The sequence below is a fragment of the Grus americana genome, chromosome 2, assembly GCF_028858705.1.
Source record: "Grus americana isolate bGruAme1 chromosome 2, bGruAme1.mat, whole genome shotgun sequence".
Classification (NCBI taxonomy): Eukaryota; Metazoa; Chordata; class Aves; order Gruiformes; family Gruidae; genus Grus; species Grus americana.
Window position 1 is genome coordinate 67,225,020 of NC_072853.1, and position 25,770 is coordinate 67,250,789.

The window sequence follows — 25,770 nt, forward strand, 5'->3', positions numbered from 1 at the left end:
TGAGCCAAATATAGACTTGGCAGAGAGTTTAAAGGTATTACGCATTGCAATATTCATTCATCATTCTTCATGATCCTAGCAAGCACTTCAAAATTGTTTAATATATTTGGTAGTAGGTGGCGTATTATTTGGGGACAGTGACCTACCCTACATTTATTGCTGCTGACTTATGGCTAGGAAAGCAGAGAAAATATCAGTTTGAAGGTTTGCTTCGCAGTCACACCTTGTAAGTATCATGGTGGTAATTGATAATATCGTTAAAACCAGTAGTGTGACTGAGATACATAATCATCTCTGGCAGAATGAGGTGGGAGAAGAGGTCAGTTTCTGAAAAGAGGACATGCACCTTGCAGCAACACTCCAGGGGCACCAAGTTCCAAGAGGTCATATGGAAAAGAGGAGTTTCTTTATTGTTTCTTTGTTGTTTTTATCTAGTCAAGTCACAATCTCCAGACAGAGGTCAGTGTGCTTAGCTTAGATATTCTAGCTTCAGCAAATATCCCATCTTCTGAATCTTTGAACATGATGTTCAACTAGCTTAGTTTTAGTTTGGGAAATAAAGTGGAATGGTTTCTCCAGCTAGAGAAAACCTGTGATGGCAAACTACAATGTTGTGACTCTTCATCGTTCTCTTGCCAAATGATACATACACCAGCATGTGAAAAACATGTTGGGGAAGACTTTTAAGCCCTGAAATGCCTGTAGTGGAGACTGGGAAATGTAACAGAGACTTTCCAAGGATGGAGAGGGCAGTGGGAAACCTAGTCTCTTTCTCACTGAGGTGATTGGCCCGGAGAGACCTACTGTAGGCAAAATTCGGGCAAAAAGCCTGTTCTCAGAAAACAACCGGTTTGTTTGGGAGGGAAACATAAAGACAACTAGTCAAGTGCGTAATTCCTTATTATATTTCACTTAACTTTGGTGTTAGTGGAGTACTACAAGTCAGGCCTTCAGAATCTGGCCCAGTGTTTTGAAAATTGCATTGCCTGAAGTTAAATGTATTTTGAGGAATCGAAGCAAAAATGCCATTGAAAAGGCTGAAGACTGGGAGGGGTGAGCTCACACCTTCACCACTCCAGTAATTTGACTGGAGAGCATTTCATGCTAGGTAGATTGGGCACCAGCTAAGCCATATTGCAGCCAGATTCGCAGTGGTAGCAGGCTGCTGGAAGGAAAGAACACTGGAAAGTGAACTCAGATCTACACGGAGATAATGGGATACATGTGAACAGTTTGGGGGATTTTATCAGTGTACGTTCATGTCAAGCTTTTAATTAAATCTGCCAATTTTATTTTTTCTGAATGTGCTTTTGCTGTTTACCTTGGTGACTTTCCTTCCCTGTTTCAGTGTCTGTACTTTGTTCATCTGTTTTCTTCTGAAATCTTTGAGAAATATTTTCCATCTGTTTTTCTCTAGTGGCCTTTCTAGAGATAACCCACCTCACCTCTTTTTAAATGCTTTTCCTTTTTGCATCTTTCACATCTGTATATTTTCCTGATATCGCCATATAGGGTTCCCCCCCCTTTTTCTGTCTTTTCTACATCATTCTCCCCTTTCCCTGTATTCCTCGCTTCATCCCCAAGCTCTTTTTCTTACATCTGCCCTCTGCCCCCTGCCCCCTCTGCCGTTCCTGCGCTGGATCGCTGTATCTCCATCTCTTCTCTCTACTAACAGGCTGACTTTGGTGGGAAAGCGATGCTTTTTTTTTTTTTTTTTTCACTAGTAAGACATTGTTCTTGTCTCCTGTTGGGTGACAGAAGGACCAGGCAAACCTCTTTTCCATTATCCTCCATGAGGGCCTTTTGCCCTATGTGGTCTGGGTGTGGTGAGCTCAGATAGCCCGCTGATGCTTTCATTGCATGGGCCACAGGGAGGGGATGTACCTTTCATTCCCTCCCCTACACAGAGCCCTACCACAGCGTCAAGATGATGAGAATCACAGCAGCAGAAGGATGAAGCCTTAGGGCGGGAGGGGGGAATAAATAATGAATTGTTGTCAACCCTCCCTTGCTGCATTAGGCTGCCAGATGATTGCTTATTCCTTGCTCCCACCCACACGCTTCATGCCACCACCAGCATTCTTGGTCCTTTGTGGCTGATGTTGTGGGCTACTCAGCTGATGAGTCAGCTCTGCTAACCAGTGCTTTCCCAGCTCCCCATGGCAGGGATAGCTTTGGCGTAACAGTTTCAGCCAGGATTAACTGCATGGAAGGGGGAGGGGGTGCTTGGGCACATTAGCTGATTTATTTAGAAGTTTACCATTCTGCATATAAAGAACAGGTTTCCAGAGGTGTGCAATTCGACTCGTCTTGTTCTCTTTGTATACGCTCTGATGCAGGGAGTTCTGAAACTACACCCTGTATACCATCTGTTAATATGGGAGTGTGGAGTTAATGGGAAATTCAAACTTTGAATAGGTCAGGAAATTCAAAGTTTTGTTCTCACAGCAATTAACTACATGTTGGTCTCAGATGGTATTTTAGCTCATTGGGTTAACGTACAAAACGAATCTTGCACCACAGCTGAGTTGCTGCGCCACAGTTGAACTTGGCACAGAGACCGAGTGGGAGAAGAGACAATCAGAGCTTCAAAATACCTTTGTGCCTCCTCAATGCTGGGCAGGCCTGGGCCTCTTTAGCGCTTCCCAGGGGTCAGAACACTCTCCAGGACTGGCGCATCCAGTGTCTCATAACTCGTGTCAACTGAGGAACATCTGGGCAGTGGAAAATACATCAGGCATAAGAATGTTCCAGCTGCCCCATTCCCAGCCTGCCCCATCCTGCCTTGACTCCATCGACTCCCGGCTGCGTTGTCTTGGCCAGGGCGTTATGGTTAGGCACTCCAGTTCCTTTTCTTGTCCTGCACATCAGGCAAAGGCCATGCCATGCTAGGACAGGTTGGATGGACCACCACGTGCAGAAGGCTCAGTCACAACAACTTGCTTTAAACATTTCTGCAGCTGCACTATTTGCTGTCGTCTTTAATCTGCCTTCTGCTTGAGTAGTGCCAGGTATCCTTCAGCAGTCCTAGCCAAGGTAGAACTTCATTTACGTTGCAGTAACAGAACACTTTTTCCCCTCCACTTCCAGACAAAACCTGGCTGGAAAGCACTGGGCCATGGTAGAAAGGTAGCTGAGCATCAAGTATGTACAGTATGTTGGGGCAGCAGGAAGAGAGTGAGGGTAGAAGGGGTTTTTTTGAGCATGATTTGCTATAGTTTTTCTAACTGTGTTACTCAGAAATCCTTAAAGCTTGATTGTAATTACTGTAATTTCTCACAGGACTTAAACTTATTTCTATTGAAAGAATACCTCTTAGTAGCTATTTAAAGTCAATTTATTTATTAAATAATGATTTATATTACACTAATCTGAAATAGTTTGATTTTTGGAGTATAAGTGAGTTGGATTACATTTCTCTGGATAATTTTCAAATGAAATAAACTTCACAAAATGACTACAAAATTAGTGTAAAGGCACATTTGCAGGTAATCCAAATTACTGTCTGCATGTTCTTATATATATATAGGTAGTGTACAGATCTTTGACTGTCAGGCACAAGTTTTTAGAGCTGTGGAGGGAATGAGGAAAGCTTGCAGTAATTATTTGAAAATTGGCACAACAGAGGTCATTGTTTATCCTGATTTCACTATACTAAATTATTGACCGATGCTTTCTCTAGACTGGCAGGTCCAATGGCAGTTAGGCATTAGATACCTTCTGGCATCTCCTTAGAAAATGGAGCAATTGACCACACTATCTGTGAGTAGAAGAGGTCATATTCTTGAAAAAAGACTGCAAAGATTTTATTTTCATGTCCTAAGGAATATAAAAAGGACTCTCGGTAAGGCAAGGCTTTTTTAGGTACCAGCTCTGTGGCCAGACTGTCGTGCAGAACAAAGCTGAGCAGCAAGTATTCTAGCAGCTGTTTACTCTGAAATACCCACACATAAACTCATTCCTGCTGTTCCCAATGATTTTTTTTGCCAGCTGCCTACAGAAGGACAGTATAATTTGTTTGTAAAGGTAAAGTAGCACAACGGTATTCTCATGTATCTCTTTCCATAACTGGAAGGGAAAAATTGCTGTGTTAATTAAATACTTGCATTATCATCCAGCGCTCTTTCACTTCAGATTAACTTCTTGTGGTTTAGCCAAAGTTCACAAGGAGGGACAAAGTCACATCTCTTTGTTTAGGCAGGAGCTGACCTGCCTCGCTGCCCTGACTTCCCATCCACGGAACGAGCCAGGCTCTGACAGTGAGGTCCATCAGCAGCTACCCCACAATGCGCCATCCAGTTTCCAGCCTAATTCCCATCCATAAATATAGGTGAGACCTGGAGAGAAGACGAGGCTGATTTTGGGGTGTCATTAGTTTCATATCAAAGCTAGACCGTGAGGTCATAAGTTGTGCAAACTGCAGTGCAGATGGGAGAGGACTTCTCCCACCGCTTGAGCCAGATGAAGATAGACATCAAGGTCAAGCCTGAATATCACTTTGAATGAAGCCAAAGGCACTTCAGAACCTGTGGGTGCATTTCTAGAGTCCCTGGAGCCGTCTGTAGCATGTGTGGGAGCACCTGAATAAGCTTTCACCTGGCTAGCATGGCTAATAATAGCAAGGAGCTCGTGGGACAGTGTGCAAATGAGTCATGTCGGCCCACGCTGTGAGTCCTCAATGGGCTTAGTGCTCTGCCTTCATTGCTATTGTTACTTATTTAAGATGGATTATAAAGCTGGTTTGGGCAAGCACGTTTCTGCTGCCTTTAAACGAAGTGTGTCTGTATACTAATCCTCATAAAACGTCAATGAGCAATACATCCAGCTTCATTTTTTAAATTGTAGGCTCCAGAGTAATTTAACAGTTTTTGAAAACTTTATTTCAGGTAATTAGTGCAAATAATTCATGATGGAACAACAACAACGGTTGCTTTCATAGTGCTAATTGCTTGTGAAACCCCCCCTTCATCAGGCAGAGTTGACGTACCATAAGAGAAAAAAGATTTTTAACTTTTTTCTTTAAATTCTCACCCAAAGGCCATTCCAGCTACCCCCTACAAGGCATGTCCATACAAGAGATTAGTATGTTGGTCATGTGTGGGACACTGTTAGCTGAAATATAAAATAGGCTTTTCTGTCCTAGCTCTAACGAGTACTTGTTGTATCTTCATAGTATTTCTTCAGAATAAATTTTTGATAGTAAGCCGTTTCCTGATCTACCATTTCTGTATCGTTGGTGTTTCTAACACTGCAGCAGGGCAGTGTTTAATTCAGGGCGATCGTATCTGTTGTTTATTGAATCTAATGTTTGTTTTACTGTTTACCATGGCTTTTAAATATATTAATTAGCATAAGTCACAGTAGCACATGGTTGGCAGACATGGACCTTTAAGATAATAAAAAGGAACAGGCTGAATAAATATTTGAAAAAGGTGCTAGTATAGTTTAAAAGAATTGTAAAGCTATTTATCTTAACTTTTTATTTAATTCTACTCAGGCAACATGACTCCATCCAGATAAAACTCCAAGCTATACATTTCTTCCCTGCTCCAACCGAAATAAAAGTTCCATGACACATTTGGGGGAAGCCCGTGCGATTATGTGCGTGTGCCTTCTATCTGCGTGGGTCGAAAGGATGGGCTGCCTCTTTAAAAGGTTTCCGTGAACCTGTATTGTTATAGTAAGCTCTGGTAGGCGAGGGGTTGCGTGACTGCAGCAGACTCATTTGTGACCTCAGAAAAGTGGTTATGAAAGTGATCTCTTGATCAGAGGACTAGAGCTCTGCTGCCTGCCAGACCAGCAAGGCAGAAATGAGCCTCCTCCCTGCAAATCTGCCCCGGCAGGAGAAAAAACGTTCCTCTTTTGGATGCAGCATTCATAGACGAAGTCTTTAACGATTCCTCTGAAAAACACTCGGCTGAAAACAAAGCAGGGTCTAGAGTAGTCATTTTTCCCAGTTAACTGTCACATTTTTTAAGAATATGTGCAAAAGCATCTTCGCTTTTGCCTATTGCAATTTGCAATGTTAATCTTCTGCCTTAAACATATGCATATTTTCCTTAGCGTAGCGCAAATAAGTTTTGTTTCAATGGTTATTGGGCTGACTCCGGCAGCAAGTCGCAGTGTATATCCAATTAAGATCATATTATAACTGATGAAAAACTGAAATAAACTGATGTTTATGTCACATAATAGGTGTAAACCAGATCTGATCAGTCAGTAGGTAATAAATCACCAGAAGACCTTGACAGAATAAGAAGCACTAGAAGTGCCTAGTTCTCTTTATACACACTATTCACCTCGTATTGATCACTCAGTGAAAGCTGTAATTAACTATAATTGCCTTGAAAGTTGAGGCTGCAATCCTATGTGTTTCATGAGTGGGAGACAAGTTTCTTGTCCTTATCCCATAAGGAATACTCGTTATTTCTTTGGTAGCTTGCTATGAGTCAAGGTAGCAGGCACCTTCACAGGACTCAGACTTGCCTGTTCAAGTCAATGACACATATACAGAAGAGTTGAAACTGGAGAAAAGGTTATATTTTATTAGCTAGAACTTTGTTTCTGAAGTACAGAACATTGGTTGTTCCTTGTCTTTACATGGGACAAGTCTGATAAGAACTCTGTGGCTGCCTTTTACTTTTATCACTATATCTAAGTAGTCTTTGTTTTTAAAAACTAAAAAGCAAATCACAGCAGGGCCACAATTTACATTCTTAGAGCTTTCAAATATTACTTTTCCTGCCTTTTTAAAATATAGTATTTTTCATTATGTTTAGAAACATTGAAGGTCCTAATTCTGGTTGTTGACCTAGGGACTGCGGCATTTTTTAAAAATTCAATTTCTCTAGTGCTAAGGGGGTCAGAACATGTAAGCCTACTGTTGGCCTGCTTAGGGTCTTTAGGTTCTGCTTGGGATCTTTTTTCTGAGCCTGGAACCTGGCTGTGAAAAAAGGCAAAGCAAAACAGTTGTGAGGAAGTGAAAAATGAAAGTTCTTGTAGTAATTGAACACATCATGTGCATGCGTTTTCTAATTCTGCAGAAGGTTCCTGTTCTGCAAAGCAATTTATTTTTGGACAAACCATAATATCTTCCCTGCAGGCCCTCTGACTTACAAGGGATTCCAGTTGGGAGCAAGGTCCATCTGTTTGGATAGCTTTTCAGGACTAGTCTTTAAATTCATCATTAAAAAAGTAATGTGTATGAAAACACATTAAACATATCTAGGGATAGTAACACTATCAATTTAGGGTTCTGGTGGTTCAATTTTTGACTTCTGTTGTTGGCTTGTACTTCATTGTGAGCTTTTAGGTAAGATTTTCATGTTGCTGGTTTTCTTCAGCATTTTAAAAAGTTCTGGACTATAGTTCAGCATTTTAAAATTATCCTGAAAATAGATTCTGAATTTTTTTTTTTTAAACTTTAAGATACTGTTCCCGATGTTTCATTTGCCTGTATCTTGTCTTGTCACGTTCTTTTACTTCCTGAAGTAGAAAAAGTCAAAGCTCAAGGACCTCCTCTCAGGCATATTTTTCCCATAGCTCGTTAGGTTCATTTAACCTCTCCAGGCAGCTCTTCATACAGTCAATCTCATCATGGCAGTCCCCACAGAGAGCAGAAAAGACCAAAGCCAAGTAGCTCTGCCTTAGAAAAAAGAGTGCCGTGTTCTGTGGGGGGGGGTGGTGTGTATTTATGGGTGATTGTGCAGCAGTGTACTGTGGTGTCCATCTGACTCAAAGGGGGGGATTCTTGCACTGTCAAGTGTGTTTGCTTATTTAAAGTACACTGGAAAGCAAATGTGGCTGTGTCTTTAATATCGGGTAGAGTATGGCTGCTATGTAAAGCAGATATTAAAGAATTGCTCTTTACGATATTTCTAACTCTGAATCTGATGAAGCCAGATTTGGTTTTCTGGGTAACATATGCACATCCTGTGCACTAAGGTCTGAGCGTGAATATTTTACATGCAATGTTTATTTCATCTTAAAGGTTTCCTTTATCCTCTCCAGATCGTGTGCTTTGGCTATTTTTAAACAGTCTCTTGGGTGATATACTGGCCTACTGACACATGCTCTTTCAACTCTCTTCTAAGAGATACTGACTTAAATTCCCTCTTGGAGCTAGCAGGTATGAATTTAGCCTGTGCCTTTCCATGCAGAATGGTGCAAATGAAATTATAAAGGGACAAGAATGTTATAAAAGCAGTAGAAATTGAGGAGTGGAAGCTCAGGAGATAGTCTGTTTGAAACACAGGCCTGGAAAAGAGGTTATCAAATCCAAAAAGGGAAGCAAAGATCATGTAAATCTCACATAAGTCAGTCATTGTCAGGTTGATTTAATCAGGAAGAGGGAGAGATGCTTTCTCGTACACTTTCCTAGTTGCGTTTATTTTCACGCTTGGTCTTTGATTTGATTTCATTCTTCAGGAATTGATTTACTAAATGTTCTAAACCGTAGATCTAAATTGAAGAGGGTAAAATGTTGCACATCTTCTGCAGCCAAGAAAGATTAAAATTGTTCTGATAGTCTCAAGATAAATCTGTTATCAGGACTTCATTGCATTTCTTCTGTAAGATGCAATTCTTACAGTCTCCTTTTTTGAAGTGGGGAAAATTTCAGTAGACTGTAGTTGCTTATTTATGCACACACATAGCTTTTCTCTTAGCTATCTTTTCAGTAGAAATGGATTTTGGTCTCATTAGTTATGTTTCTGAAAAATTTTTCAGACTCAAATTTATTTCAATAGGCTGTTTATCATAAAAGATTTTTTTGTTTGTTTGTTTGGATACAATGATTAGCCACAAGCTAGTCTTTCATCATATGCTTAAATTTAGTCACACACAGGCTTTCTCATAAGGTTCCAATTTTTCTTATTGTCGCTTCTGTGATATACTTTGTTCCACGTCACAGATGCTGCTCTTGTTCATCTGTTGTTTATTTTCTGTCTGCAACAAATTTCGTGGACAAGGTCATGGCATTGCAGTGAGAATATAACAACGTAAGAAATACACTACTGTGTCACACTAGTGGCCCGTCTAGTCTGGTATTCTCATCTCCAAAATTGCTTTCTTTTGTCGACTTTAAAGTATTCTAGTACTGGTGTCACCGAGCACTTCACTGTCCCCGTATTGTGGGGTTGGGTGAACAGCAGTTCTGCATTCAGTTTATCCATTGCCTTTGCAAGTTTGTAAACCTCTGTTACATCTCCTCTCATCCTTCCCTCCTCAGTAAACAGTCACAGCCGTTTTAGCCCCTCCTTAAAGGGCAGCTGCCTCTGCTGTGGGCCCCAATGTCCATTGTTGTATTATTTTCATTGAGAGAATCAAACCAGTGAAAAAATGGCCTCGGGACAATGAAATAATATGAGCCATATCAAAAGAGGGCTACATTCTTGGACCACAGAGAGACAAAGTGCTGAGAATTCAGAGGATATAGAGAACCTAAATTTTATTTTTCCCCGTACAGATTTTTTTAACATATCTGGACAAGGGAAAAGATGAACAACTATTCAGCCAACAAGCCATCATGAAGGACACTTGGAAGAACTATAAAACTCTGCAAGTTGTTTTGATAAGCCATCTGCACCATAGATCCTAGAATCAATGTGTCCTGGCGTGCTATTCCTCTAAATATGTACATATATCATGATTGCTGGGATTTGCTGGGATCCCACTCAAGCAATCAGGATGTGGCAGGTCAGAACACACTGCAGTATGCTTGAGGCTAATGTGGATTAGTTTGGTGAAGTCTGAATCCCTCTACATTGGCTTAACATGCAGCGTTTCAGAGTGTAGTACAGGGGAAGATGGAAACTAGAGTAAAACAAACAGAAAACTACATTGATTGTACATTCTGAGGTCCTTAACTCCGGAACTAACCAATGTTAAGAAGGTTTTCTAAATATAGAATAGTTCTCTTAAATTTATTTTTTTTCTACACTAAACTTATGCTGTAGATCTTGATTCTGATTAATGGACATGTAATTTATAAGCTCATGACTTAAAGGGTAAGGAATTTGTTGGAATCATCTTAGTTTTTATGAGGGGTGTGGGTATTGATTTGAAAGAGGACTAAGTGGTTTGCAGATTTCTTGCTCAAGGTTGCCGATAACTCAGACTTGCAATCCATTTTGTAGTTTGACAGAATAACCCGTTTGTATTTACCTTTTATGGATTTATTCAAAAGAGTGTGCAAGCAAATACACACTCAAACAAGCTAATGTATTACAGCTTAATCAAACTAAGAATGGAATAATACAGGGATAAAATTAAGGCCCCAGGACTGAATCTATAAGTCAATAGGTTCCCATTATCAAATCATCATATTTAAAGTAGTAGGTAATCAAATGGAATTATAAAGATGCAACAGAAGACAATTACTTGGGATAGGTCATATCTTGGGGTAATTTAGGAGGACTGCATGTCTTTGGCAGTCTTATAGCCAATATAGTCCACCAGATGAACTGATAACTCAAATATTTACTCACAGTGATGCAAACAGATCTCTAAAATATCTTCTTTGCCAACGTGCAATGTAAGGTTGTCTGTTGGGTACATCATCTGTTAAGTCACATGAAGAGAGAAAGGTTGCAACAGTAAGCTGCAGAGGGGAAATGTGCTTTCTAGACAAGTTCTTTCGAGTCTGTTGCTTGTATAGTTAGCACACAATTCAGTTTCACATGGAGGCACAGCTTTTGTTTGGATCTGTGATCCCTCAGAAGTTATGGGATAAGAGAGATGTTACAGTCCCAGATTACATAAAAATGTGATATACAAGTGTGGTTTCTTGTGAGCCAGTTGTGTGAGCTACAGAGAGCATAAACCATCGAAAAACATTACAAGAATAACTAATAACTTAATTCACACATTCTCCATATACACACACTTTTCATGACAGCCACTTAACCATTCTCAGCACTTCTTAGAGTATTCTACACATTTTACAGACCAAGAATTGTGGAAACAGAAAGTGTCCAGCCAGAATTTATCCTAATGTGCATTCACCTACATCCATAAGCAGCTCGTACCTTACAAAATAAATCCTGTTTGTAATTAAACAGTGAAAGTTTTCCTGGAGGGAATGTGAAATATCCATTATGGGGGATACTCAACAAAACCCCTGAGCAACCTGCCTAACTGAAGTTAGGTTTTTGATCAGGGTGGGGTAGACCAGATGACCTTCAAAGGTTCCTTCCAACCTACAACTTCCTAAGATTCCAAGATTCCCTATCCCAACTCAATAAATAGGCCTGGGTTCCCCACAGGTAAAATCCTTTCCTAAAGCTTTGCAGAACTCCTCGCACTGCAGCGCAACTGAACGTGAGCAGGTAATTGTTTTCAGCTCCTCAGCTTGCCTCATCTAAATTGTATTCCCTAAAGGCACACAGACCTCTTTCTCACATGCAAGAAAAAACCCACCCTGATTTCGTCAGCACCCCAAGACCTCCTCAGTTTGTGTTTCTTCTCTTTAACCCACACCCAACTCTGATGCTGCCTTTTCGGTGGACTCCCTGGTACTGCCTGCCCTGGTGTCACGCCAGCTCCATCCCAAAGACTCGGTCGGTCCATCATGACCTCCTACTCTGAACTGATTCCTGACACAACCTTGCTCAACAGTTAGGTCAAGAGGGAGAAGATAGGACTGGGAAGTGGAGGACAGCATACCAGGACTTGCCCAAGGCAAAGAGGCTTGCCATTCTCCCTTTCTCACCTGCTGGAAACCCTCTCTGAGATCTCATCCTTAATATCTGATCACCACTAAATCTTCTAATGAGCCAGATCTTTTGGGTCTGATGTAGAAAAACTATAGGAATGTGAGCTTTCTTCCTCATTTCTGTTTTTCTGTAGAAATAATTTCCATGTGTAGTCTTACACACATAGGCAGCAGCAGCAGCCGGATCACTGTTTTAGAAAGTTTATCTCATCTGCAATAATTTCTAAAAACACAAAACCGTCCAATGGAATATAACAAAACCAACCATTTTGACGATTGCTCTGGCAGCATTTTTTACGGTTTGGAAAAGGATCTGACTTCAGGGAAACACTCCTCACCTCTCACACTGCGGGTTTTCTCCCCTCTCCCTGCTGTATGAGAGTTATTTTCTGTTCCTTTCCTTTAAGCCCCTTTGCTTTTTTTCAGGCAACTTCCAGATATCTGATACAGTATATAATGAGGAATTAGGTTCCATTACACGAAGGCTTAACCTTCTCAAAAAGCATTCAGCGCTTGCCAGGAGTCATCAATATTTAACAGCTGTTGTTATTATGAAATACTTCATAGGGTAATGTGGCTTGTCTGCTCGCACGCAAGGGTTTGAACGGGCGCCAGGCCCCTGTCAGAGCCGCCGGCAGATTGACAGGCGGCAAGGGTTGCGTGACAGCGGGGCTGGGGTTAGTCAGCAGTCTGCCTCCTCCGCAGCAGGGACTTCTCCTCCCTTCGCCTCCCCTTCAAAAGGGCTCTGTCGGACGTGGGAGGGGGGGCACGGGCTGGGGTCTCGGGGAGGGGGGGCGAGGTGGCTCCATGCAAAGGCCGCGGGGAGAGGAGGGCTGCTGGGCCCGGGCGGTGGCACCTCTTTGATGCCCCTCTCGCGCGTGGGGAAACGTGGATGAGGCTCGCTGGGAAAGGGGAAACGCGGTTCTGAAAGAAAGAGGGGACGGGATCTGGAAAGCAAACAGTTCGGGTTGTACCTTAAATAAATGTCATGCCGTACTTGAGAAACTTCAAAGGGCAGTCAGATTTCAAAGCATCTCTTAAGAAGAAGCAGACTGAGAAAACCGCTAAGTTGGGAAGACAAACTTTGCATTACTGCTAGCATAATTTCATCTGGCGTTCTGGTAGCCTCTGCAGCAGGACTGAGCACGGTACATCTTTTATTCAGAGGGTGAATTTTGGTGCTGATTTCTTTCCCGAAGTGACTGTGCAACCTGTATATTGTGGTACTTCAGAGCACAAACATCCCTTTCATATTGTTCGGCAATGTACAATGTTCTTTATGTTGTATATAGTTTAATTTCAGCATGCATCTAATGAGCCCTGTCCTTATTGTCACTCAGTGTTCTCTGTAACGCAGCAAGAGGAAACAGACTATTTCAGTTCATGGCTGTAGGTTTGTTAAGCAGAATTGCTCATACCGAGTGTTTCCTAGTTGTTTTGTTTTGTTTTCTTAGCATTCAGGGTAACACACATAGCTGATTCTTCCTGAAGCTCAAAGATCCAGGAAGAAAGACCCTGTTTTCACTTCCTTTCCACTAGCAGTTACCAAAAGTAAGACTGACTTACATTCATAAAGCAGTATCTCTGAACCTGCAAGCTAGATTCGGGTATTTTCATCTGCCCATTTTAAGAAACAATTTATTCCCTGGGCATCACTGGAGGCAAATGTTCTCAGAGGTACTCCTCGTAGAAAGGCATGAAACTGATACGCTTGTAACATACCGAGTCTGAAGAAGACAGTACTGTCCCCTTCTTACACCTCAAATGAACCCAGGCAGGGTGTTCAGATAAGAAAAAGTATCCCTTCACCGCTCATTTCTCACCTGTGCTGTTGCTTAACGCAGGTAGCCTGGGCAGTGGAAGGTCCTTGGGGTGGCTGGGGTACAGTTCGACCAGGCGTTAGTTTGTTACAGAGCTTAGCTTGGCAGGTAATTTTGCTAATTATTTTCTGAAGAAAGAAGGTTGTGCTTGTGCGGAAAGAGGTACAGAAACACCCTGGAGAATGTAATCCCATGGGTTTGAAAAGTACAGTTTTATGACAGTCCTGCAAGTTCCATCCCTCTGAAGTAAAGAATATTCTGCAACAAATAAATGTTCTGTTATTTCTGGGGGAAAGGGAACGGCTGGTTTCATGATGTGTCTATAGACTTTAAAGTGTCAGGCAGCTTTTCTCTTCCTTACAACATTCCAGATTTGATTTTCAAGCCAAGGGGTTTGCAAATGCAGATAGCCATGCTTGTATCAGAACTGGAGGCTCGAAAGAGATCTCAGCTTTTTACAGTGTTCTGGGGTGAGACAGTGCAGCTGTGAAGGGCCTAGCAGCACTGTCTGAGACAGTCCCATGCTCTATTCAGCCAAACTTACCATCCCTTTTGTGGACTTTTTCCCCCCGCATTAATTAGCTGTCAATATTAACTCTATGTTATTTTTTTGGCTTCCACTCCTTTCACTGCTTTCAGATCAGATCTTTGACCTTTCCTTCAGGAAATCGCATTGGCCATCTTTCTTCACTTTTTCTCCCTCCTCTTCCTCCTGCTAGCCCCCTTCCCCTCTGCCCTGTATGTTTCCACAGCGTTGTACTTCTGTAGGACCCAGCATTTCCAAACTTGTGGGCTTTTAATGTTGCCTGGGATTGCACCATGCTCACTAGATCGCATGACCTCGCAAAATTGTCAGTCTTGTATTTATCACCCTATGGTATCAATACACTCATTCATCTTCTTTGGCAGAACAGCTCCATCTTCTGTTTTATTTCGTGTTCTGGAAGTGCAGGCTAGATAAGTTGTGCTCAGAAAAAGGCCTCTGCTGTCCCTGCTTCCCATCCCTTCAGCTTGCCAGTTTTGAACCTAGTAGGTGAGCACTCGACACTGAATTGCTGACAATCTAGTCCAAAGAGTTGCCTCTCCCACAGAAAGCAGTCCAGGGCTCCATAAAGCTGAAACTTTCCAGTTTTTTTACAGCCAGCAGCATTCATCAGGTTGCCTGCAATATCAGTTTTTTTCTTGCCCCATTCTTGATATATGGGAACTCCAGCAGCCAGAAGTTTTCCCCGCAGGTCACTGAGTCATCCTTTGCTGTTTGTTATTTTTTATCTTTCCACAGTTTGCTCTTCCCTGCCTACTAGAGACAGTACTCCTGCATTTTCCAATTTTTCATTTGTTTTCGGCATCGTAGGCTTCACTTTTGCTCCAGAGGGCCACCATTTTATGTGATGTCTGAGCTTGATCACAGCTGTCTTGTCACCAGGGCCCTTGCTCTCAAGCCACCCATCATAACCAATACTTACTTTTCTTCAGTTCTCCCTCTTGATTCTTGGTGGTGACAGGGGTATCGTTAGGCTGCTCTGTTTTCTTTTCCCTATTTTTCTGCCTAGTCAGGTAACCTTGCAATTTTTCCCTCCTCGCCCTGTCATGTCTTCCTTTTCCTCCTCATTCATTTTAGGGATCCGCGTGGTTTTCTGCCTGTCTTGCTCTGCTTTCTCCAGGTGACAGTCTATCACCAGCAGTTGTATCTCTTCTGAGCTGTCACTGCAGCATCAGCCAAGCCCCGGGTGGATTAATCGAGTGTTTCCAGCAGAAGGAGACAGAATAAGTGTGAACGGTGAGCGACGGCTTGGCTGCCTCAGGTGCGAGGAACAAACACCCCTGTCTCCGAGGAGCTCTTGCTTCTTGGCACGAAGGGTGTCATTCATCTTTGAGGGTGCAATGAGTCTCCTTGCAGTCCGGGCCAGTGAGGAGGGTATGTTATGAAACGGATGTGTGTGGCCTAACATACGGGTAATTCTAGCTGGCAAAATAACATTAAAATACTTTCCATTTGGAGATGGAATTTATAGTAGCCAGACGAGCTGCGGAACAAACATCTCTTGTGCTTCTGCTGCTGTGTTTGTGTGAGCCTGAAGGCTAACAAACAGGCAGGGAGCTCTGGCCCGCTCAGTCGGGTAAAATAATAGTTTCCACTAACGATGAAGCTCGAACTGGTGGAATTTTCACAACGCCGAAAGAACATATCAAAAAAATAAACCTTCGTTTCCTCTCACCCCTCCCTGTCTGTCCTTTAACCTGCACAAAGACTGCAAACCACTGTGTCAGTAACTACAAAAATATCTTTTCTGAGGGGGGGAACTCTGGAAGAGGCCATTGGAATAGGGGCTAGCCTTTTAAAAATTATTGTCACGGGTGTCCATATGTCTGTTCTTATGGACAGGCGTAGCAGAAGGCTTGGCTGGTCGGGGTGGGGGGAGGGGAGGGAGGGAAGTGACCTCTTCCAATTAGTTCAAAATGTATACAAAAATGAAAATGCAGATTGAAGAATGTGTGTATCCTGTTCATAGCAGCCTAGCTTACAAGTCTGAAATCACAAAATTGTTTTGGCTGGAAAACATGTGTAGGGATCTGTTTTAGGCAGCTTGGGATTTTCCTGATGTGTTTTCCCATGCCCAGGGGAGGGATTTATTACATCTAATTATACATTTGAGATGATTGCTTTGGGGTAATGACCGACATTATCACTGGCGGCAAATATTTACAATGTAAGCTAAAAAACATGAAGAATATTCAGTCAGTGTGGTTCTGCATTGCCATCATCTGTTGTAAATCACTGATGTATCTTGCAACTGTCCCTCGCTAGGTTGTTACATTGATAAGGGGCTCTTGCACAGCCCTTTGGAAAGGAAGTGACTCCATTTCGATCATATTCTCGGTCATTTCCCACAAATATTATTCAAGCCATTTAAAAATGTAGACTTTTTTCATAATTTGGTATCTTACTAAAAATTTAAATCCCATTGTCATGACTTTTAGCAACAAGCTCAGAAGCATTAGAGGCTTGCTGGCTGTCTCCTCTTCTTATTCTGATTTGGTATAAACTATTCCTGTCCAGCTCAACTTTTTTTTTTTACTTTTTTTTTGCCTATTAACCATCTCTGGCTATGGCTGCTCCAGTTCTCCTTTAGCTGGAAGGGACAATGTGTGTCAAATGTCCAAGCTAATCTCACTGGTGTGCACTCTCCTCTCTCATTCTCTCCGTTGGAAGGAGAACAAACAGAAAACTGAATCTCTGTTTGCTGCCAGGATATTTGTATGACCCATCTCTGGGATGGGGCAGTAAGAGTGAAGCTGAGTCCTTAATTTTTACTGACCAAATGATACAGACAGGTTCCTGTCATACTCCCTAGGTGATGCAGAAGCCCAATGTATCAAGTGATGTCAGCCTTCTCAGAAATTCTTTCATTATCACCAGAAATGGGATTGTATTTCAGGGATTTTCTGTGGGATATATCGATAGGAAGACTTTAATCTGAATATTCAAAGATATTTCAGATCAAGGGATGATAACTCATGTGCAGGAGAGCACTTACCAATTTTTACTCCCATGAATGTTTTCATTCTTATTAGGATAAATATATGAAATTTTAATCTATAGTGACAGATTTTCATGAATTTCACATAGTAAATGACCTGCTAAAAACAAACTTTAAAGCTCTGTTTAAAAATGAAGCAGTTTAAGAATATTCCCTTGAATCTTCCAGTCAGGCTCAGACTTGTAGAAGTGAAGAGGATAAAGAGAGACTGAAAATGATCTGATGCCAAGAAGGTCAGCACTGAAAATGAGAAACTCATTTCAGTCCCTTGTCTTCTGAGCTATGTAGGCATTTCTTTATATTGTCATAATACATATTTTTATAAACAAAACAACTTGCTAACTTTCTTTTGTTTCTTTCCTGTGGGTTTCAGTTGTTGCTTTATGTAGACTAATGGAAAAAATATGTTCAATAAAAAATGTGATAGATATTTCATATAAAAAACATCTGGACTGCCAAATATGTATCTATCTCCCTCACAGCAAAAGAAAGTTGTCAGTAACTGAGATCCAGACCACAAAGACAGTAACTCCCAATTAAATCAATGCATGTTAAGTGCCTAAATAGGAATTTTAGTGTAGCGGTCCTAATCATTATGATTTGTAAATTGATAATAACTCTTTCCAACAGCCATTCAAGAAAAGCACTTTAAGAAGCAAGTTGGCCAAATGATAAAAGAAGACAATGTATCTAACAAGACTGCTGTACAAGAAGGTGGACTTCTACTAGAAGTGAGTGAAAAAACACTGTCTTCTCTGGCTCTAACTTACTCAGATTGGTGATATATTTGGGTTAATGCTTTGCGGCAACTTTGAACAAATGGTTGGGTTTGGTGTGAGTCATTCAAGAATCACACTTGTGTGCAAGAGCAGTACTGGCAGTCGCGATAGTCCTGGTCTGTCTCCCTTTGGGCAATTGTACCCTGCACCCTTACAGCCTCGAAATTACCAGTGACTTCCAGTGGGCCAGTTCACAGTTTTTTTTCTCTTGGAGTGATAGCAGAGGTTTATTTTACTTGGCCCGTATTTTGATGGTGCCAACAGGAGCGTGCCTGGTTTCTGATCTGAGTTGAGATTATTCTGGGATATTTTAATTTATCCTACTTCCTCAACTCTGTGCTCTGACGGAAGCTGTGTGTGCAGAAGTTATTCCTTCTAAGTATTTTTATCCCCTTTAGGATGACTTTATATTGGCAGAGCAGCATAAAGGGGCCATACTGTTACTGAGCATTGCATCCATTAATCTGGATGAAGAATTAGTGCTGCTGTGAACTACTGAACCAGCTAGAGCACAGCGGTCCATCCCAGATACATCTGCATTTCAAACACATGATGTAATAATGCCTTTTATACACTGAGGTCCTTGGAAATTCCTGTGTGATTAAGACTACATATGTATAGTTGTTTTGGATAGGATAATATTCATGGTATAAAAATTGTGTTTTAAAGACAGCTCTGAGATACATGCGAATGTAAATTAAATAGTAGCCTCCAGCAAATAAATGCTGTATACTGTTAAAGAAAAGGACATTTTATCATGGGATCCGATATCATAAGTCATTCAAGTCTATGGATTAGAAACTGGCACCCTGCTTTCCTTCCTCTTAATACTTTAGAAGAGTTTAATTTTGTAATTCAAAGCAAGTAACATAGAGGTATCTGATTAGTTAGTGCTAGTGCCAAAATGAGATGTTTGGCCGTCAGATATTATTTGCAATCATTTCCATTCTCAATGGATAGGGAGTGCAGGGTGTGCAATAAATGATAAATGTGGTGAGTATATAATTGTCGTTTTTAACGAGGCTCTCCTATCTTTAGTCTGTGTTTTGTTGGGCGTATATTGCATGCCTACAAGTATAATCATTAACGATCTTCAAACAGCAGTTCTACTGCTACGAGCACATGGGGAGAACACTGATACGTAATTTCAGGTAGGTTACAAGAGACTAATATTACTGAACATGCTAATGGTCTGCTTACTACAGGGTATGTAGGAGTCACATTCCTTTTGAATATATGGGAGATATTTTATCCTGGATTATACTTAATTTGGATCATTAACTGGATGATTAAGTGCATGTTAATATGAATGTATTTGCCAGACTTCATTTATGGGCTTGTCTGACCTGGAATAAGAGGGTGAATTTTCCTTAGGGCTTGCCGGGAATGCTCCCTGGGAAGTGAGTTCGGCTCAGATGCTCATTCAGTGGCCATGGCATGTGAAGAAAAGTGGGGCTTTTGTTCAACCAAATTCCCCATATTGGTTATTAGGGACTGTGGAGTTTTAACTAAATAATCACATCTGTGATTCCTTCCAAGGAGAAGCAAACAGTCTTGCTGGTGGTTGCTGTGCTTTTTATATTAACTTGTGAATCTGGCCACTTTATTGGCTCTCAAAAGTTTTTTTTCTGCTGTGAAAAGCTGCTTTCCTTCTCGTGACACCACCTTGCACTGTGCAGCCTCTCCTAGATGCTTTATATAATAGAAACCAGAATAATCGGAATCACCAAAATATGTGTGAATAATACTGTCTCTGTCTGCAATGTTAATGGAAACCCAGGGATAATCGCATTTTTCTTCCTAGTGGGTATGATCACTGTGTTCTATGTATAGGTAAAAATATGGAATAACAAGAATCCTAATTACTGGTAAATGATGTATCTGTGACTCTCCAGTCTTGGAACAATGCAGTACTTCCCCTTTCAGCTTGAAAGAAAACAATGGAATTAGGCTGTCTTCAAAGTATGTTTAAAAATGTTTTTTTATTTCTAAAGGCCTCTGCCGCAACATGTGGTTTTTATTTAAGATTTTACAGGGATTTTTTACAGCTATAATCAAATAGCTTTCATCAGCAATAATAAAATAAACAACGATACCAGTTTATCAAAGATTTTTTTTAGTGGAGCACAGCAGGTATCTAAATAAATAATTTCTTCCAGTGTTTTAAGATCACTTCTTTTGGATAAGAGAGTCTTTTCTTGCTATCTGTGTTTCCCTTCGGAGGAAAGACAGACAAAGCTCTAAGAACCAAAGTCCAATTTTATTAATGCTTTTTTGGAGTATACCCCATTCTTGCAATCTTTGCTCTCCTTGGAGACTTCAGACTCCAACTGCTTGACTGCAGTAATGATTTTTAACTCTGCACTTTAAAAAAATATTTTCCAAGACAGGTGGTATTGCAACCCTTGTGCCACATGCCTTCTGGCAGAAAAAGGCCACATGCAGTTTCTGAAGCTTGTTACTGAATACTTAAAGAACACTGGGCCAAACCCATAACCAGAAAAGTGGGAAAATAAATTGTATTGGCAGTCAATACATCCAGATAGAATTTATGGGGTGATGGGGTGGAGAGAAACACAATAAAATGGTGACTTGGAAAAATAAGAATGAATCACTGGTGGGTATCTAGGCAATAGCCTTGATTGCAATAATCGTCTCATGGCTGTTAGCCACCTCCTACTCTTCCCCCTAGCTATGCTGTACTTAGTCTCAAGTCCAGACTCAGAGTCTACACTGCTGTGCAGGTAATTTCTCATCCCAAATGCATGTGTAATATCCACATGTTATACTGTCCTATCTGAAGAATTAAATGTCCATTGTCAAGAGGAAGGCCCTTTCTGAGCTTGTTTTCTCGATGACATGCAGTCAGGCAGTGGCCCCATCATCATCACCGACACTGCTGCTTAAGTAATCATCACCCATATACTAAGCAGCACCCTGCTAAAATTGTCACTTGGACTTTATTGACCACCTCACAGCTGATCCTGCAGTTTTTCTGCTCGTTATGGAAGAATCACTCATCAAATTTCTGTCTCAACTCTTGCTGCTGAAGGAGATGTCTTGATGAGCTTGCTTTCCTTCTTTGTTTTGTCAGTTGGTCTTCTGTCCCACTGTTGTAGGCTGCCGCATAGGATTTATGGTATCTCTGTCTCCAGATGTACTAGACATAATTCTTTTCAGGTGTGAAAATAGTGGTTTATGTGCAAAATGTCACAAAAATTAAAATGAAATCCGAGTGACCCAGGCAGCTCCCAAATAGATGCTAATGGAGTAAGACTGCCTGGTTCTGTCATGCCCCATCTTGCTGATGAATACGGATAAAGACCAGACCTGGCTTGTTTTGTCATTTCTGTGCTCACTGGCAGCTCACACTCTTTCAGGGAAGGTCCATGTTATTTTCAGGATGTTCCAAGCCACTCTTTTGCCCAGTTCACAGATAGATTCCCACGTGAGTCCTCGACTTTTAAGGCTGCAGGGCACAAAAATCACATTTCTGTGGTTTTGTCTCATGTTTTTCTTTATGACTGCACTGAAGATGCCAGTCATAATACTATCCTGATATTTCTTATTCAGTGACACTGTACATTTACTCTTCCTGAGCAGAGATAGCTGTGCATGCCCAAGTTACCTTTCTCCTGCTGAAAACAAATCATGACATATGGCTGAATAACAAGGTATTGGGTTTGGTTGCTATTTCACTACCAAACCCATGCATGGGAGCAAAAAATGCAAGGACCTTTCAGGCGTAATTTGAATTACAACCCAGAAGGGTGGCTGCAGACTGAACATGTCTGTGCGCTGAAGAGAAAAACCCTGTAGCCTATTTTTCTGTACATAATTCAGAGGGATAACAGGCTCCCTTATGAAAACCTCCACAACATTGCTCAGATGCTGAAATCACCTGCTCTTTCAGTGGGAACATCTGCACCTCCCTGGTTCTGCAGCCCACCCCACCCTTCCGGAGCATCTGGTGGTAACGACACCAATCTTTATTCATTTTAGCATGTCAGGAGATGATGCCCAGGAGACCCGTGCACTCAGTGTATGTGCTTAGCAGCAGGCTGCTCGGTGCTTTGGAATCTCCAAAAGAGACTTCATTTATTCTGGCCGAAGACAGGACAAACCTCTTAGTTTTTACCAACGACAGAAAAAGCAAATTGTCAACGTTTTGTATATTAATCTATGGTAAAGGTCTCGTCCTCCACCCTTCTTAAACAGTACTACAATTATTACTTATTTAAATTTTTAGGCAAAGACTGTCAGATACCTGACATCTTAAAAATAATCTTAAAATCACAGATATATGGCCTAATGGAGAAAAACAGTGAAAGCTAGTTTTGGTGGTGTGGCCCTTATAATTCTTCACTGGTATCCATAATGTCAGCTCCACTATATTAACTACTTAATTATCTAAAGCTGGATTTTTCAAAGTGAGCTTCCATGTTTTGTAGGCATGCTTTTATTCTAGCATTTGGCAGATTAATTTTGCTGACTTGAGTTGTAACTAAGATGACTAGTGAGACAATTCAGGTATCTACCTACCAAACCAGCAGCATTTGTATTTGCAATTGACTGTTGGTGCAAAGCGATAGCATAATCAGGTATAGGCACTTCATCACACAGAGGAGGCCCTTATATATTATTTTTTTACTTCTGCATCATAGGTTTGGGCACTATCGTGAATAGGAATTTTTTGTTCGTGCTCAGGAGTTCCCACTGAAGTCAATGAGACCTTTTTTCATTAGCTTTAATACCAGATAGAGCTAAAATCTCCTTAATCAAAACCAATGAAAGCCAGTTAGACTTTTTATCTAAGCAAAGGATTCAGGATTTGACTCAATGCAAGCTTGAAGTATATTATTTAACATTATGGTGTTACTTTAAAAGTGGCTGTAGATAATAAGGTTTCTGGGAGTTACTTTGAACAGAGAGGTGTATGTGCACATTTTGGCAAGGAAAGGTATTTCCAGGTGGCCTCTGCTAACAGCTTGAACTAAAGTTCAAGTTTCATTCCAAGGGAGTTGGAAAATGATACATTAGAAAACATCCTATTGGTGCTGTTCTTCACTCTGCATAAGGAAATAACATAGGAAACCCTTTTCCCACTTGGTTTCCTGTAATTTTTTTAAACTTGTTAGTGTAATTCCACTTCCTCCTTCCAAACTGATTTATGTAATCAGTACTTGATAAAACTGTGCTCTTGACAAAAGTGCTCCAGTCTGAATTTTAGTCTGAGAGCAAGAGATTTTACTCTTCCTGTTATTTTTTAATTTAAACTTGAAAAGGAAAATTGGGAGTCAGACAAAAGTGTGTGGTTGTTATACGGGGCTATGACCGAGGCACGGACTTCAGAAATCTCAAGCTGGTAGAGAGACACTTTTTGATTTATTCTTGTCTTCAATTCCTTCCAATGGTGCTGACTCTCTTAGTACAGTCCTTCTAAAGCAAATCCTGTTAGATGATGGTACAGCGCTTCACCTTTTAATCTACTGGTTTAAAGTGGGGCCATCAAAATAGGAAGTTCTCATAAGAAGTTGATCGTCTCAGTGCATTTGCTTTTTCAGTTAATACAGCTTTTAAAAGTTACCCAAATAACCCTTTTGCTTTCTTTTGTTTTCAAACATGAACCTTCTCCTAGTAATTCAGATGACATGATTTAAGCTGACATTAGTCACTTGTGATGACTTACAGAGAATTTATCCATGAAAAAAAGCGCCATAAATGGGATCAGGAGTAACTTGCCATTTTATCACATGCGTACATTCACTTTCTTCTTGCCAGGCGCAGGCAAAACACAAAGGAACATTTCAGAGGGCCTGGTCCCTTTTTTTTTTTCTTTGCAAATAGGCATATTTCTAAAATCCAGACTTGAAATTTGGCATGACCACAACTTTGTGCAAAAAATATCCTTTCTGTTGCCCTTTAAACAAATAACTAATGTTCTCTCTTATTCCTTTCTTCTTCTTTTTTTTTTTTTCCTTCTCAAAGAAATCTGGACAGAAAAGCCTGTGACCTCTAAATACCATTTCCTCTCTCCTCCAGTCCTTAGTGCTACTGTTAGGACTGTAACGATCACGATGCTGCCACAGCGCTGAGGTTTCTGAAATACAGGTGGTGGCACCCTCCAGCTTGACAGAGGGGCAGAGCAAAACAAAAAGATGCGATCCCCTCCCTTCAGATTTGCAGCCTAAATATGAGACAAGTGATGAAAGATGCATTTTGATGAGCAACACAGTGTGTGGAAATAACGAACAAAATGGTAACCACGGTTGCCAGTACTCACAGTGTATAAGCAACTTGACCTTTGCCAGGACTTTTGCAAGAGTTTTAAGGAGGGATGTGAAGGAGAAAAAATCAGGTACCCCTGCGGAGGCTTTAGCAAAATGGGAAACACCATTAAGTGCTTGTTTTCAAATCTTGCATATGGGTGAGGGTAACATGTTGGACTGATGGGAGGTACTACTTAGCTTCTCCAACATGAAATGACAGATTATAATTGAGGGGGGAGCAAGCTGTGAGCAGATTGGAAAATCAGGATGAGCAGCTTATGTTTAATGCGATAGAGAAGGGGGAGCTGGCAGCCAGCGCAGGTGTGCAGCGACGAGAGATAGCATCCTCTCTGGTTTGCACTGGCATCAGAAAAGCTGGCTTCCATTTGTCGGGGCAGAGGCAAACCTGCTGTCACATGAGGAGGCCTAGCTGAGAAATTTTAGGTGTAGCGGTGAATGGAGAAGTTGTCCGTCAGCAACGTTAAGGTAAAGAATCAATGAGCTTTGGGCACAGACCAGATGTGGATCTAAGCTGTTACCATCTCCAGGCTGTTCATCACAGCCAACTCCACCCGAGCTCACTTTTCACAGCCACTTCCTCTGTTTCTGCTCAGGCTATTTCGGTGCCTCTGGAGACGGTCCAGCAGCCACGTGACTTCCTCCCCAACAAAACATATTCTCCCATTTCAGCTCAGTTAGTTGGGTTTTTTTTTTTTCACTCACTGACTTTAGAGCTAACCCTTGGCAACTGTTCTCACCAATCAATAGGTTCAATATCTGTGTGTGAGCGCTGCGTCGTGTAGCTGCACTGGGATTTAGTCTGCTCCTGGAACTGGGCTTCTCACATTCAAGTAACGAAGGCAATCACAATACACTCTTCCTTTTGTACAAGTTTCTGCATTGGCTTTTGGGGAAGTGCCCTGTTTTTGAAGATGGCGAAAAGTCATGTATTGTAAAAAAAAAAAACCCAACAGAAGAAATAGAAATAGAAATTTAAAAGTTGCCTGTCTATTATCACAGATAGTTGCAATCTTAGATTGTTTTACTGGTCTTCAACTGGTTGCAGTGAAATTATAAATTAGTAGCCTAATCTGTATTTACAGCTGACGCTTGCTTCCACTATATTCCTCATTCTCAACTCAGAAAAGCTAATGAGCTGCAGCCTTGCTGTCTTCTCAGGAAGGTGAAGTGATGAGCAAGAAAGCAGGTCCAGGCAAGATTGTGTGTTGTCTTAAGAATTTTTGCAAATTCGCAGTGATTTTGTTTTGTGGTTATGAAGGTTTCAAAAGAAAAGCTTACATATTTTACTAGAAATATTGAGTACATTTCAATTTTACTTTTTGCCGACCTCGGATAATAAAACTTGGCTATGATATTTGATGGGTTTGAATAGAAAACTGCTATTAAAAAGCATGATGCTCTCAGTCAGCATAACACATTAATAGCAGAATTCACACCTGCTGCCAGTGTGGGACAGGGTGTGCTTTATACAGGATACTTTTGGGATACAAAACGTGCATAAGATGATAACTAGCACAGTAAGATAGTTCCCAGAGTCAAATTCAGGAATGCCACACTCCCTAAAAACTCCACTGAGCTGAAATGGTGTTTAAAATAGCTGCTTTAGCATATATTGTTGAAGAGAAT

The 25,770-nt window shown here is 41.1% G+C and overlaps 1 protein-coding gene across 1 annotated transcript in view; it reads left to right on the top strand.

The window, feature by feature from the left end:
• The window catches only part of AHRR (aryl hydrocarbon receptor repressor), an 86,527-nt gene that overhangs the window by 41,573 nt on the left and 19,184 nt on the right, over positions 1 to 25,770 (top strand). The window contains exon 4 of the mRNA XM_054816746.1: positions 17,706 to 17,806. Within this exon, the coding sequence (XP_054672721.1) occupies positions 17,706 to 17,806 (101 nt within the window). The remainder of the gene's footprint in view (positions 1 to 17,705; positions 17,807 to 25,770) is intronic.